This window comes from Eucyclogobius newberryi, unplaced genomic scaffold, assembly GCF_026437365.1.
Source record: "Eucyclogobius newberryi isolate DKJ021-1_F unplaced genomic scaffold, fEucNew1.0.hap1 SCAF_3, whole genome shotgun sequence".
Lineage (NCBI taxonomy): Eukaryota > Metazoa > Chordata > Actinopteri > Gobiiformes > Gobiidae > Eucyclogobius > Eucyclogobius newberryi.
This window is the reverse complement of record NW_027315945.1, coordinates 33,193,867-33,209,086: the sequence shown is the minus strand read 5'-3', so window position 1 is coordinate 33,209,086 and position 15,220 is coordinate 33,193,867. Positions and strand designations below refer to the sequence as shown.

General features: G+C 43.7%; 1 protein-coding gene across 1 annotated transcript in view; it reads right to left on the bottom strand.

The window, feature by feature from the left end:
* Positions 1-1,353: 1,353 nt before the first annotated feature.
* chd4b (chromodomain helicase DNA binding protein 4b) overlaps positions 1,354-15,220 on the bottom strand; it is a 40,346-nt gene continuing 26,479 nt past the window's right edge. The window contains exons 28-39 of the mRNA XM_072460965.1: positions 14,085-14,176; positions 13,863-13,996; positions 12,775-12,919; positions 12,097-12,253; positions 11,745-11,830; positions 11,447-11,666; positions 10,669-10,728; positions 10,416-10,586; positions 8,134-8,242; positions 6,973-7,105; positions 6,671-6,866; positions 1,354-4,544 (exon numbers count right to left, since the gene is read on the bottom strand). Coding sequence (XP_072317066.1) covers positions 4,354-4,544; positions 6,671-6,866; positions 6,973-7,105; positions 8,134-8,242; positions 10,416-10,586; positions 10,669-10,728; positions 11,447-11,666; positions 11,745-11,830; positions 12,097-12,253; positions 12,775-12,919; positions 13,863-13,996; positions 14,085-14,176 — 1,694 coding nt within the window. The 3' untranslated portion in view covers positions 1,354-4,353. The remainder of the gene's footprint in view (positions 4,545-6,670; positions 6,867-6,972; positions 7,106-8,133; positions 8,243-10,415; positions 10,587-10,668; positions 10,729-11,446; positions 11,667-11,744; positions 11,831-12,096; positions 12,254-12,774; positions 12,920-13,862; positions 13,997-14,084; positions 14,177-15,220) is intronic.

The window sequence follows — 15,220 nt, the reverse complement described above, 5'->3', positions numbered from 1 at the left end:
CGACCTTTCAACGTCGCTTCATCTACTTACCTTTGTCTTTCAGAGTAGATGGAAAACTGGCCTAAAACAAGACAGTTCCATGCTGTAAAAGAAAGATAAACTGGGTGTGGAATAGAACTACAGCATTTCTGCATTTAGTATGAAAACAAAATCAAACAGGGACAAAAATTGTGGAGAAAAATGTAGAAAAAATGGTCGTAGTTTGTTCATAGAGGTGGAAATATGCAGTATAGTTAAATGTACTACGGTGAAAGTGATGCTAGATTTGAATATCGAGAACAGCGTTTAGACTGAAAAATGCAATGAAAAGAGCGGATTATTCTATTCTGCACTTTTTACAGATATTTCACATTTGTCTGACATGAAATCTCAGATAATGCGTTTAATGTGACATGTTTTAACACTTTTATGTCACATTGTGCATAATATTGTCTGGCTATCGCTATTTGTGTCGATATTGCCAGCACTTACTTGGCAATAAAGCACAGGGAACTACGTTGACCATGATGCTTTGCTCTGTAGATCTCACAGTCCTTGAATATTTAAAGGTTTGTCAAGACATTTTTTGGAGAATGCAATTGCACAACAGTTACTCCCCCACAATAATGCAATAAATACCGTATTTCCCGGACTATAAGTGGTTCCGGAAAAATGCATAATAGAGAAGAAAAAAACATATATAAGTCGCACGGTAGTATAAGTCGCATTTTTGGGGACATTTATTTGATCAAATCCAAGACCAAGAACAAAATAATAAGAGATGAGAGAACATGGTGAATAGGTGTACGTATGCTAACGCTAACACCTTCAGCTACATGACGTATGCTAACGCTAACACCTTCAGCTACATGACGTATGCTAACGCTAACACCTTCAGCTACATGACGTATGCTAACGCTAACACCTTCAGCTACATGAGGCACAGACAGAACTGTGGTAAGTGTCTGGTATGTTAACGTAACATATGAACAGTTATTCAGATAACTATAGCATAAAGAACATGCTAACAAGTTTACCAAAGCATCAGTTTTACCCCAAATCACTAAATCCATTGAATTCTTCTTCCTCTGTGTCACTTCTAAACAACTCCACAAACTCCAGAGGAACAGGAAGTGCAGATTCTTCTTCTGTGTCACTTAGAGCCTAGAGCGCCCTCTTGTGGTTGCCAGTGTGAAAATAACGAATAATATCACATATAAGTCGCTCTGGAGTATAAGTCGCACCCCAGCCAAAACGATGAAAAAAAAGTGCAACTTATAGTCCGGAAAATACGGTACATCTTTCAGTGAGCTCGACACCAGGATACAGTAACAATAATCATTCAAATAACTATTTAAAAATGCACTGTAAAACTTGTAAAATCGATGACCATTTATTGGGCTCCATAAAACAAACATCAATGATAAAGTCAACAAGAATCACAATGCAACAGACGATAACAAATTAAATAAAAAACGATTGCCATAACTTATTCTAATTTGTACTCAACAGCTCCAAAGCAAACATAGGGAGGTGGTGGGGGGTGGGGGAGTTTACGATGTTTTAGGAATGTTGAGGAGCTTTTTGGGGGTCTGACGACTCCCACCTTTTAAAAACACAGGCGATGGACTGGACTAGGGCTGCAAAATGTGTAAAGAAACCACTGTTACACCATCAGCGAAACACAAAGAGTTAGTAAATAAATCTAATATATATATTGCAAAAATGCTATTATTTTCCATTTAACAGAGATTTACAGTTTGCTTTTTCAGAACGGTGTAACTTTAAATCACAATTTGCGCCGGGAACTATTGTATCGAGTCAAGATTTTGGTTTAATTTTTGATTTTGACCAAGTTTGACCAGCCAATGAAGGCGTTTACATTTTGTTTAACTGAACTGAACTTTGTCAAAAACTGTTTTAAACTGTTTTATTCTCAAATCGAGCAGCCCCAGTATGGACAACAATAACGCAACACAACTATGGGACAGTTAGACGTTAAAAGTCTATTAAAAGTGTCTGTGGTTTTAGACGTACAACAACTTGCTTTTTGAATCTAAAAAAAACTAGCACACGCGCCCTCCGCACCCACATCTACACGGATAAAACACATGTAAGGACCCCAAAAGAACCCTAAAAGAACTTGTTCCACGTCAATGCAGTAAAAGTCCAAACATGCCGCGTGTTCGACCTGCGTTTGCTTTAGTTTGACCTGCGTTTGCTTTAGTTTGACCTGCTTTTGCTTTAGTTTGACCCTGGTGAGAACTATAGACCGCTTTATGTGTGGCTCAATGACAGTTACAGTCCAGTCCTGATCCAGTCCCGTTCCAGTCCCGTTCCAGTCCTGTTCAAGTCCTGTTCCAGTCCTGTTCCAGTCCTGTTCCAGTCCTGTTCCAGTCCTGATCCAGTCCTGTTCAAGTCCTGTTCCAGTCCTGTTCCAGTCCTGTTCAAGTCCTGTTCCAGTCCTGATCCAGTCCTGTTCCAGTCCTGTTCCAGTCCTGTTCCAGTCCTGTTCAAGTCCTGTTCCAGTCCTGTTCAAGTCCTGTTCCAGTCCTGTTCCAGTCCTGTTCCAGTCCTGTTCCAGTCCTGATCCAGTCCTGTTCAAGTCCTGTTCAAGTCCTGTTCCAGTCCTGTTCCAGTCCTGATCCAGTCCTGATCCAGTCCTGATCCAGTCCTGATCCAGTCCTGATCCAGTCCTGTTCAAGTCCTGTTCCAGTCCTGTTCCAGTCCTGATCCAGTCCTGTTCCAGTCCTGTTCCAGTCCTGATCCAGTCCTGATCCAGTCCTGATCCAGTCCTGTTCAAGTCCTGTTCCAGTCCTGTTCCAGTCCCGATCTAGTCCTGGTGTAGGGCTGTTTAGTCCTGGTTTAGACCTGGTTTTATCCTTGTTTAGTTCATAGTTTATGCCTATTTGTGTAAGTTTACTCCTGGTTTAGTTTGAGTTTAGGCTAGGTTTAGACCTAGTTTAGTCTCAGTTTAGGCTAGGTTTAGTCCTAGTTTAGTCTCAGTTTAGGCTAGGTTTAGTCCTAGTTTAGTCTCAGTTTAGGCTAGGTTTAGTTATAGTTTGGTTTCAGTTTAGGCTAGGTTTAGTCAAAGTTTAGTCTCAGTTTAGGCTAGGTTTAGTTATAGTTTGGTTTCAGTTTAGGCTAGGTTTAGTCAAAGTTTAGTCTCAGTTTAGGCTAGGTTTAGTCCTAGTTTAGCCTCAGTTTAGTTCTTGTTTATGCTCAGTTTAGGTTAGGTTTAGTCCCAGTTTAGGCTAAGTTTAGTCATACTTTAGCCTCAGTTTAAATCCAGTTTAACCCTTGTTTAGTTCACGGTTTAGACCCATTTGTGTAGGTTTAGTTCTGGTTTCACCCTTAGTTTGTCCCAGTTTAGACCTGGTTTAGTCCTAGAATAGAATAATTATTAATTTGGGACTGGTTTGAATGTTGGTGTTGAATTGGCCGAACCTGTGTTGAGTCCGAGTTTAGACCCTGTTAAATCATAGTTTAGTTTTTGTTTTGAACTGGTTTAATCCTACTACAGGTCCTGGTTTAGTCTTGATTTAATGTGGGTTTAGTCCTAGTTTAGACCCTGTTTAATCAGTTTAGTTTTTGTTTTGAACTGGTTTAATCCTACTACAGGTCCTGGTTTAGTCTTGATTTAATGTGGGGTTTAGTCCTAGTTTAGACCCTGTCAAATCATGGTTTAGTTCTTGTTTTGAACTAGTTTAGTCTTGATTTAATGTGGGGTTTAGTCCTAGTTTAGACCTTGTTAAATCCTGGTTTAGTTCATGTTTTGAGCTGGTTTGATCATACTTCAGGTCCTGGTTTAGTCTTGATTTAATGTGGGGTTTAGTCCTAGTTTAGACCTTGTTAAATCCTGGTTTAGTTCATGTTTTGAGCTGGTTTGATCATACTTCAGGTCCTGGTTTAGTCTTGATTTAATGTGGGGTTTAGTCCTAGTTTAGACCTTGTTAAATCCTGGTTTACTTCTTGTTTTGAGCTGGTTTGATCATACTTCAGGTCCTGGTTTAGTCTTGATTTAATGTGGGGTTTAGTCCTAGTTTAGACCTTGTTAAATCCTGGTTTACTTCTTGTTTTGAGCTGGTTTGATCCTACTTCAGGTCCTGGTTTAGTCCAGCAGTAGTTTTGGTTTAGTTCTAGTTTAGGTCCTGGCTTAGTCTCGTGTACACTGACAGTAAACATGACAGAAAACAGTGAGGTCCGTGGTTCCGTGGACCTTTTTCCGGCGCCTTCTAAGCTCGGCCTCAGCCCCGCCTCCCGACTCCAGCCGCTGCTCCTCGGAGTTCGAAGGTTGTGGCTCTGGACTGACCTGGATTTTGTCTGAATTAAAACGTTGTAGAAATAGTCCTGTGCGGCGCCCGTCCCGAGAGTTCAGCGCGACACCTGCACCTGCACCTGGCCCTGGCCCGTCACGTCGGGGCCGCGGCTCGCCAACCGGCTCAGGATGTTGCGCTCGGACATCTGGAGGCGCACGGCCACCGGCGGTATCCGGGCGATGGTCGCCGGGAGGCGGGTCACGTCCGCCTTCATGTCACTGAGCAGCTCCTCCAGTTGTTTGAGAACTGGGACGAAAAGGGAGAGACTCAGGATTTATTTTATTCATGTTTCAGCGCGTGAAGGTGTTTGTACTCGTCATTAATGATCTACTTTTAATCAAGAGGCCAATTTAATGTGGGGGGCAGAGTTCAGACTTTGGAGGAAGAAGTGTTCGTGTTGAATGGCAATAATTACTCATTTATCCGGTTTATGTTTATACAATTAACACTGAAAGTCCTTTGTTTCTTTTAATAAGCCAAAAACTATTGAATCAAAAATCGGGATGGATCAATATAAGGGAAACTTTTATTTTTTCATTACCCAGCCCTTTGTAATGTAGTGTCTTCTGTTCTGTATATGTACAGTTTGTCTAGATGCACTTAAACTATTCAGAATTGTATTTGTGTTTTTAATGTGCAATTCCGTCACATTCATGTGCATATAACTGATGTAAATAGTGTTTATTTTACCATTATCATTAGTATTATCTTGTCTTACGCTAGCTGTTTTTATTTTATTTTATCTTTATTTTTCTCCTCATTCCTTATTAAGAAATGAGAGGTTCTGTCTATAGGAGTTTTTGTTTATAAGAGTTTTGTTTCCCCATGTGTGGACAATAAAGGAATATCTTATCTTAATGAGTTGACTGATGCTGTTAAACATGCAATTTTATAGATCATCGTTTGTTTTAGCATGAAGCGGCTGTTGTTATATTTACAGTAACATGTATTTGCATCTTTGCCCTGGGCCATTACGTAACGGCACATTGCACCTCTCTCTGGCCACGCCCACCCAGCTGTAACTGACATCAGCCAATGGGTCGTCGCCACAAACCTCAGCTTGTTCATTTGTTTATCTATTTTGTGTATCTCCCCATTCCAGATTTTCAGTCGTATAAATGTTCACTTTTGTCTTATCTACTGTCCTTTTTACCTTTTGGTTCATGCCTAAACCTCCCGAGACCGGCGTCGACGCGTAACAATCGCCTTGTTGCAGAGAGGAAAGTGTCACGGGTTCAGAGGTCAAAGCGTCTGACCGGGTAAAACCACCACCGTGTCATCCGCCTCATCTGTGAGTAGATGATCGACGGCGGAGGAGCCGAGGGCATAAACTGTCGGTCCGAACCCGGAGCAGCTGCGGCTTCAGTAAATTAGCAGCACCGAATATAGATCCGACACAATAATCCATGAAAGTGTGAACAGTGTGTGATTGTGCGTCTGGAAAAGCGCTCCAAGCCTGAAACAAGTATCACTGATAAGACACTGAACTGGTCTGTGGCTTGGACCTCTGCACTGTCGAGCTAATTATTACCCAAAGATGACGAGCAAATGTCTTAGTTTTGAAGCCAGTGAGAGATTACCTGCACCTGCCCCCTGCTGGTGTGTTTAGAGAAGGCATGAAATAATGATAATTGAGCAGAAGTTCAGAAAGTAAGTGTCTATGTAATGGAGAAAATGGGTCATGTCATGTCATTCTGATGTTGTTTTAGACCATGACATGTCACGAAATTAATATCTGTCTTGTTCTCCTGTGTGCAGATGATATAAGAATATTGGTTCCTGATTATACTGTCCTGCGCCTCTTAATCAACCAGGATCAGGCCAATTAATGGGTCAGGACCTGATTATGTGTGGAAAACATCTCCGATTAACCTCTGAAGAGATAGCTGGAACCTTCACAGACGTGAGGGCCTGGTCTATCTCTTTTGGAGCCGATTTGATTGTGATTATGTGCATACGTGTCAATTGTTTGACACCGCCTATAAAAGGCTTACTCTGTAACTGTAATGTCAGGTAGGGACAGAACCATTGTCAGGGAGAGTGAGATGTTTATACACTGTGCACGTGAATAAACCTCCACCTTTTGAAAGAGACAAAAGCTCAGTTTCTGCTTCATGTTTTTCTTGGTTACCTTTTACTTGATCATTGTTTACAGGAAACTTGCGTTACATCTATTTTCTGTGCTACTCTTTCTTGACTCCTTCTTTGCCTTTTGCACTTGAACTGTCTTTTGTTTACTACAGCGCAATCATCACATTTACATGTCTAAGAACGCTTCACGCTCGGCTTTATTACCCTGTTCGAACCCGGCGCTCGCTGTCGTCGTGCTTAATGCGGTAACGTGATAATCCTGCATTACCCCCGCGCGGTACCTTTGTGTAGGACGGCGTTGGCCGGTTTGTTCCCAGACATGGACTCTTTGCTGAGATGCTGATGCGACTCGGCCAAACACTCGACTTCACTGAAGCGCGTGTTCAGGGCCATGGAGGGGTGGGCGGGGTCCTCCGTCATGTTCAGGTACGCGGCCCGGCGGAGCTGCTCCTCGATCACCAGCGCCTGCTCCAGCAACTGCGAGATAGAGGACGGCAAAAGGTACGTTTAAGAGCGTCCGGCCGCGGCGTAATGGCTTCCCCCACGTCCGAGCGGTCGAAATGCAAACAAAGCGAGCCTCTACCTTGAATCGTCGAGCCAGGAACTTGTTCTTGATCTCGAGGAAGTTCCCTCTGCTCATTTCGCCCTTGAACGGCTCGTTGAGGATGGCGTACCGCACATCGTTCTGGACGTCCTGCCACCGGGCGTAACCGTGTCTGGGACGAGGAGTCAAGTGTTCACACCAGTGAGACGAGCCTTGCTACGAACGCAATGGATCTTTTCTATCTAAGCAAATATTATTATTAATATTTGAATACAAGTATTTATGTATTCTATTTGCTCTGCTCTTTGTGCTGCTGCCTCTTGACCAGGTCGTCGTTTAAATTAGTTTTCATCTGAGCAACCTGGATAAATAAAGGTTAAATGAAAAAAAAATAATAATAATAATAATAATGAAATAAAAAAATGTAGGACATCCATCCATTTTGTACCGCTTGTTCCCTTTCGGGGTCGCGGGTGACTGGAGCCTATCCCAGTGACTTAGGCTGGGTACACCCTGGACAGTGGCCAACTCGTTGCAGGGCCAACACAGAGACATTACAGACAGCTATTCTATTTAGAGTCATCAATTTTACCTAACACATGCATGTGTTTGGATGGTGGGAGGAGCCGGAGAACCCGGAGAGAACCACGGTAACACGGGGAGAACATGCAGACTCCACCCAGAGAGATCATGTGATGTTGGTCTGGTCCGGGAATCGAATCTTGGGAGGCAAGAGCGCTAACCGCCTTTGCCACCGTGCAAATGTAGGACAAATAATGAAAATTAGCAATTAGCTTTAAATGTGTTGTTAAAATATGGTGACATGTTTTAAGAAGGGTTGCGACTAATAATGATCTAAATGGTCAACAATAATTTTCTTTATGATTAATCAACCAATGAAATCATTATTAAATGTGCAATGGGACATTTTAAATACATCATCAACCAAATAAAGGTTTAAACATGATTAATGAAGGCTTCTACATAGAGAATATTTACAAATAAAGTGTATTATTCATGAAAATCTGAAAGATATTATTATTTTTTGACATTTTTATTTAATAATGTCTTTTCATGTGTGTTTTATAGTCTGTATATTCCAGATGACAACTACAGTAATCAAAATACGTATGTGTGTACATTATCTCAGCCGAGTGATTACTGTACTGAAAACTGAACCATACAAAACTAAAAGGATACTGTATGATGCCGGCCAGGAGCCAGTAGTCATGGCGACGATGCCAAATCTCAAAGGTCTTTTTCGTGACCGTCGCTGCTCGCTCCTCGTTCTGCCACAGCGAATGGAGCTCTGGAAACGAACGTGTTCAAACCATGAGAACGCGCTCAGGAAAATACTGAACAACACAAGGACAAAACGATACAAGTCTCTTCATGCAGCGCTGGAACGGCAAAGTACAAGAGCTGGAAGATGTGTTTCCTTTAAAATGGACAAACTCGACAAACTCTGGGGCCTGGTACCTGCTGGGTCATCATCTTGGCTCTAACGTGCAGCTTTCTGGTACCTGCTGCATCATCATCTTGCCTCTAACCTGCAGCTTTCTGGTACCTGCTGTGTCATCATCTTGGCTCTAACCTGCAGCTTTCTGGTACCTGCTGCATCATCATCTTGCCTCTAACCTGCAGCTTTCTGGTACCTGCTGTGTCATCATCTTGGCTCTAACCTGCAGCTTTCTGGTACCTGCTGTGTCATCATCTTGCCTCTAACCTGCAGCTTTCTGGTACCTGCTGTGTCATCATCTTGGCTCTAACCTGCAGCTTTCTGGTACCTGCTGCATCATCATCTTGCCTCTAACCTGCAGCTTTCTGGTACCTGCTGTGTCATCATCTTGGCTCTAACCTGCAGCTTTCTGGTACCTGCTGCGTCATCATCTTGGCTCTAACGTGCAGCTTTCTGGTACCTGCTGCGTCATCATCTTGGCTCTAACCTGCAGCTTTCTGGTACCTGCTGCATCATCATCTTGCCTCTAACCTGCAGCTTTCTGGTACCTGCTGTGTCATCATCTTGGCTCTAACCTGCAGCTTTCTGGTACCTGCTGTGTCATCATCTTGGCTCTAACGTGCAGCTTTCTGGTACCTGCTGCGTCATCATCTTGGCTCTAACGTGCAGCTTTCTGGTACCTGCTGTGTCATCATCTTGGCTCTAACCTGCAGCTTTCTGGTACCTGCTGCGTCATCATCTTGGCTCTAACGTGCAGCTTTCTGGTACCTGCTGCGTCATCATCTTGGCTCTAACGTGCAGCTTTCTGGTACCTGCTGTGTCATCATCTTGGCTCTAACCTGCAGCTTTCTGGTACCTGCTGCATCATCATCTTGGCTCTAACTTGCAGCTTTCTGGTACCTGCTGCATTAATATCTTGGCTCTAACCTGCAGCTTTCTGGTACCTGCTGCGTCATCATCTTGGCTCTAACGTGCAGCTTTCTGGTACCTGCTGTGTCATCATCTTGGCTCTAACCTGCAGCTTTCTGGTACCTGCTGCGTCATCATCTTGGCTCTAACGTGCAGCTTTCTGGTACCTGTTGTGTCATCATCTTGGCTCTAACCTGCAGCTTTCTGGTACCTGCTGCGTCATCATCTTGGCTCTAACGTGCAGCTTTCTGGTACCTGCTGTGTCATCATCTTGGCTCTAACCTGCAGCTTTCTGGTACCTGCTGCGTCATCATCTTGGCTCTAACGTGCAGCTTTCTGGTACCTGCTGTGTCATCATCTTGGCTCTAACCTGCAGCTTTCTGGTACCTGCTGCGTCATCATCTTGGCTCTAACGTGCAGCTTTCTGGTACCTGCTGTGTCATCATCTTGGCTCTAACCTGCAGCTTTCTGGTACCTGCTGCGTCATCATCTTGGCTCTAACGTGCAGCTTTCTGGTACCTGCTGTGTCATCATCTTGGCTCTAACCTGCAGCTTTCTGGTACCTGCTGCGTCATCATCTTGGCTCTAACGTGCAGCTTTCTGGTACCTGCTGCGTCATCATCTTGGCTCTAACGTGCAGCTTTCTGGTACCTGCTGCGTCATCATCTTGGCTCTAACGTGCAGCTTTCTGGTACCTGCTGTGTCATCATCTTGGCTCTAACCTGCAGCTTTCTGGTACCTGCTGCGTCATCATCTTGGCTCTAACGTGCAGCTTTCTGGTACCTGCTGCGTCATCATCTTGGCTCTAACGTGCAGCTTTCTGGTACCTGCTGTGTCATCATCTTGGCTCTAACCTGCAGCTTTCTGGTACCTGCTGTGTCATCATCTTGGCTCTAACCTGCAGCTTTCTGGTACCTGCTGCGTCATCATCTTGGCTCTAACCTGCAGCTTTCTGGTACCTGCTGCGTCATCATCTTGGCTCTAACCTGCAGCTTTCTGGTACCTGCTGCGTCATCATCTTGGCTCTAACGTGCTGCTTTCTGGTACCTGCTGCGTCATCAGGTACCAGTGCTGCTTTCTGGTACCCGCTGCCTCGTGGTCAGTGTGTTTTCACCTGTGAAGCCTCCGTCTGCGATGTTGAACATGAACCGCTGCTTCGTGGCCTTCTTCTTCTCCTCGCTGATGTTGACCAGCGCCGTCGCCGTCACTCCGTCCTTGGCGTTTTCTCCGTTCTGAAGTTTGTCCAAGTCGTCGCTTTTCAATACGTCCTTCTCTTCCTTTTGCTCTGCGAGGAGGAAACCATGTCAAGCGTCGAGTATTAGACTAAATGAGTGTGAGAACTGTCAGACTCGTCGGGCAATATTCACCTTTTTTGTCGTCCGTTGATGAACTCGTGTCCATCTTTTCTTCTTTCCCCTCGTCAGCAGCTGAAGCACACGGATGATGGACAAAGTTAGATTTCTCTTTTCTCTTTCCATCATTTGATTGTTTACGAGTCTTTTTTACAAGGGTACTTTAACTTTAACTTAATTCTCTTTTTTCTTTCTTTTTTTGGAGAAAGTTGGAGCAGTTTTACGATAAAGCGACAACGATAAAGCGACTAAGTGACTGACTTTAAAAAACAACCGTTATCTGGACAATAAAGACTAAAACAAGACTAAAACAAGACACCTCAGTCACCACATTTCACCGTTATTTTGTTAATCAAGTACGTAAAAGGTCTCAACGAACAATAGAAATAATCGTTTGACTTGTCGACCAATCAACAAATGAATGACTAGTCCACTACTAAAATAATCGTTAGCTTTTATTCTGAAAACCCCAAATAAACACAAAAGATAAGACATTTAGTCCATTTGAATAATGACGCGAATGCTACCTAGTCCTGTCAAAATCATACTAATAACACTGTATCGCCTAAATCATGGCTGGGATAATATATCTGAGGCTTAACAATGATTGTGTTTACATTTTAATAACTATATTAGTGTGTCTTTCTATTGTTTTTAATCATTTCAGCTCATTTCTCATAACAATATTTGACATTCAGAGAATTCTTATGCGTCTCCTGCTTGTGGTTTTGTGGCATGAAGTATTTTGATTATTACCGTTTATCGTAATATTTCCCTTAACAACATATCGTACCTTTGCTCCCCTCGGGATCCGTTTTGGCCTCTTCCGTCTTCACCTCGGTGCTCGTCTCTTCCTCCTGCGGCTTCGTCTCTTTCTCCTTCTCCTCCTCTTTGTCCTTGGCGTCGCTCCCTCTCTCCTCCTTCTCCTTCTTCGTCGTCGTCGTCGTCTCCTCTTCGCTCTCTTTTCTGCTGCTCGGGGAGGATTTGTCCGACTCGTCTGGGAGTTCGATTACCTGCGAGCGAACGGCGAGATTACGCCGAGTCGTTTCCGGGGTGATCGCTCATTTACAGATAGCAAACATTTTACTCACGTCTGCATCGTCGGACTTTTTGCCCACTTTGCCGTCCTCTCCCTCTTTCTTTACGTCGTCCTTGTCGTCGACTTTGGACAAATCCTCTGCAAAAAGACACAGTCAGTCACACGATAAATCAACTGATAAAAACCAAAGATATAGTCAAACGTTATTGATCCATGAAGAAAATTACTGAGCAGAACAATATAAACATTGTAACATACAGAAATACAGCGAGAATACAAATGTAAATAGTGAATAAGCTAAAATGAAAGTAACAAGTGTCATTTAATACAGTATATTGATTATGGCATGCATCTTAAAACTGTTGACCCTGCGATTCCCAGGTCTAAAACTGCACTTTCAGTACCTGGGATGGGGGTGTTGGGCTGCGTGTCGGCTGGAGTGCCCGACGAAGGGGTCTTGGGGTCTTCTCCGGCCGCTAAAGCCACCGCCCGCTTGTTTTCCTCCAGCTCCGCCATCCACGACATCGACCACTGCCCGTTCACGTGTTCAAACTCCTGCACCTGAGCGTTCGCCACCAACACACAATCGCACAATGTCAGTATGTTTTACATACTGCCGCACTAATACTAGTACAGTTTTGTTAAATTGACTATTTTAAGCTTTAAAGCCTGATCTTATATTGTTCCCTCATCAAAAACATGTTAGGAGTTATATTTAGCTTCATTCAGACTGGTTTGTTCAGTAAGTTCTCTCCCTCTGAGCCTCAGAAAACACTGCATTCAGCATTTATTTGTGCCGCTTTTAGGTTCATAAATTATCGCAAAACTCATTCTCTGCATTTCTGTCATCAAATCTCGTTCATTACAAGTGTGCGCATACAGTAGCATGTCGGGACAAGCTAGCTTTTGTTCATCTCCCCATGTAATGCCCTCTGCTGCCAGAAGATGGAGTGCTAACATAAATCCTCAAAGATATAAAGTAATCAATGCTTTCAGTAGATAGCCTGACCCAATTTTAAGTTCTAAAACATGAAATGCCAAAGTTACAGGTAAACAACAACACAAATAGTGAGAACAATGACCTTCTTCCGTATGAGTGACATGACGCCGATGCGCGTGAGCACGTGCTGCCGGGACAGACCCTCGCGGGGAACTCCGTCTGCAAAGGTCTCGGCTCCGTCGGCTCCGGGTTCACACAAGTGACGCATGAACAGAGACACGTAGGCCCTGGAAACGAGAAGCGCCAGCTCTGTTACGCTCTTTCAGATTTAGTGAGCACGACGACAACGACGACGACAACAACAACAACAACAACATGTCCAACTCAAATTTTACACAAAGAAGAGTACATTGACAGGACAGTGCGGCCTGAAATGAGACTGGGGAAGGACATGCAGCAAATTGTTTGTTGAGAATTCAAACTCACGATGCTGCGACCTGAACCTCAGACATTCACAGCACATTTAGCACATTCCTGATGCGTTGTGAACATAATTGAGAAAGAAAGAACGCTGTACTTTCTTCAGAATGAATGAAATAACTTCATCTTTGACTAGTTCAGATTCAGGCTTTCAGGCAATTGATTCCTTCCTGATTTGAAGACTTTGTGAGGACTTTTCCCCATTCAAAAGAAGTATTTGAATTGTGTCGTTGCCATGACAACGGAGGACAGCTGCCAGGCCAAATCCTTCAAATCGGGAAAGAATCCTTGAGGCGGAAACCTGTGAAAAGACCAAAACTACTCGAACTATTCAGGAACGATCCAATTGTGTCCTATTCATCTGACTTTCTGTACTCTTACTGTGTAACTAAATTAATACATGCAGTTTTAAACATAACAGATTATAGCAAAGGCGCTTGTTTCAATCTACTTACGAAAGAACATCTATTATTTTGTGTTGAAAATGACTTAAAAATGATTGTTTTATCGTCTAGAAAAGAAGATTTTAAATGATCACTGTGGCATCAAGGGTCAGGCCAATTCCTCAGCGTCAAAAAACAAATCCCTAAAAGCTTTAAACAGAATCACATGCAGTTCAGAACACGTTGGTAGAGCTGAAAACTACAGGAACAGAAGGTTTATTGCGGTCTGGAGGGTGCAGCGCGTTGCAGTTTGCCCGTTTCTATTCCACCGCAGTGAATCGCAGCGCTCGCCCGACTCTTGACTCACTTGAACTCCTTCTCAGATTTGCCGCGCAGATCCCGGACGAGCCACTGGTTGGTGAAGGCATCTTGGGGCGGCATGCCGTACCTCATCACCGCATTCAGGAACGCCTTCCGCTGGCGAGCGTTGAAGCCCAGCACCTGAACGGAGGAACGTTAAGAAAGCCGTAAGAATTCGGTCACGGAACATGGTGAAAAAAACGTGCGGTTCTGTGGCGTTCGCACTCGCCTCGATGTTTCCCCCGACTCGTGCCAGGAGCGGCGGCAGGGGTTTGTCCCGGTCGTTCCTCAGCCCTTTGCGGCTCGGTCTGCGGGCGTTCGCTGCGGGTGAAGAGAGGCGGCGGTCAGGTGCGTTTGTCAAAGGTCAAAGGTTAAAAAAAAAAACTGCGCATGGAATGATGATCGTGTTGTGTTCGGGACGATTACGGACTCACCGCGGCAGCTTCTTCTCAAAACCGCAGAGCATCAAACTAAATAAATGTCACGTCAAAAGCAAAAGGCGTTCACAGTCACAAGATTTGTAAATTTAATGTGGAGTAAAACAAACGTATAACAAATCCCCCCCAAAGAAAATACAATTCAGGATTTTGGGCTTGTTGAAAATGTGAAATAGGTTTTGTTCACGTTCTAGTTTTTAAGAATGAAATATGAATACATAAACTCCAGTGTTTGAACATGAACTCAACACAAACTCTGCATTTGCACCTTTATGATGGAAAAAAGACGCTAAATTTAAATAAATGTCAGTCTTTTCCGTGAACTTGGTCAAAACAGCTGCATTTTGACAATTTCACAGCAAATTTCACCAGAGAATTTGAACCTTTGTGTTTAACTTTAAGCAAAACATAACCTATTACACAAAAACTCAAATGAAAATCATAAAAGTACAAATCTGAACCGTTTGCTTTAACAAAACTGATAACGAGAACCAACAAAAACAACATAAAGTGCTTAACAATGAGAAATCATTGATTTGTGCTCGTTGCTTTTCGACTTCCGCCGGGTTTTAAATTTCTGTAAAAGTCTTTGCCTTCATCTGTCCTCTTTCTCCTCTCCTCTTTCCTCTTCTCTTTTACACTGCCCCTTTCTCTTTTTTATTTCCTGCCCGCGAGCAAAGCAAACGAGGCATGCGCAGCCGCTCTTCCCTGTGATGAAGAGGATGTCATTGTGGGTGTCAAAGGCGCCGTCAGACCCTGAGCTTAAATCTGCGAAGGGTTAAAGGTCGTTAGTAAAGATGCAGCCGCACTCTGTCCTTTGCAGAAACAGGAAGTAAACAGAATGAAGCAGCGGCGAGCCTCTATGGCGCCGACAGAGAGGGCAGCGGTCGATCTGTTACGTTTTAGTTTATATTGCCACGAGAAGGAC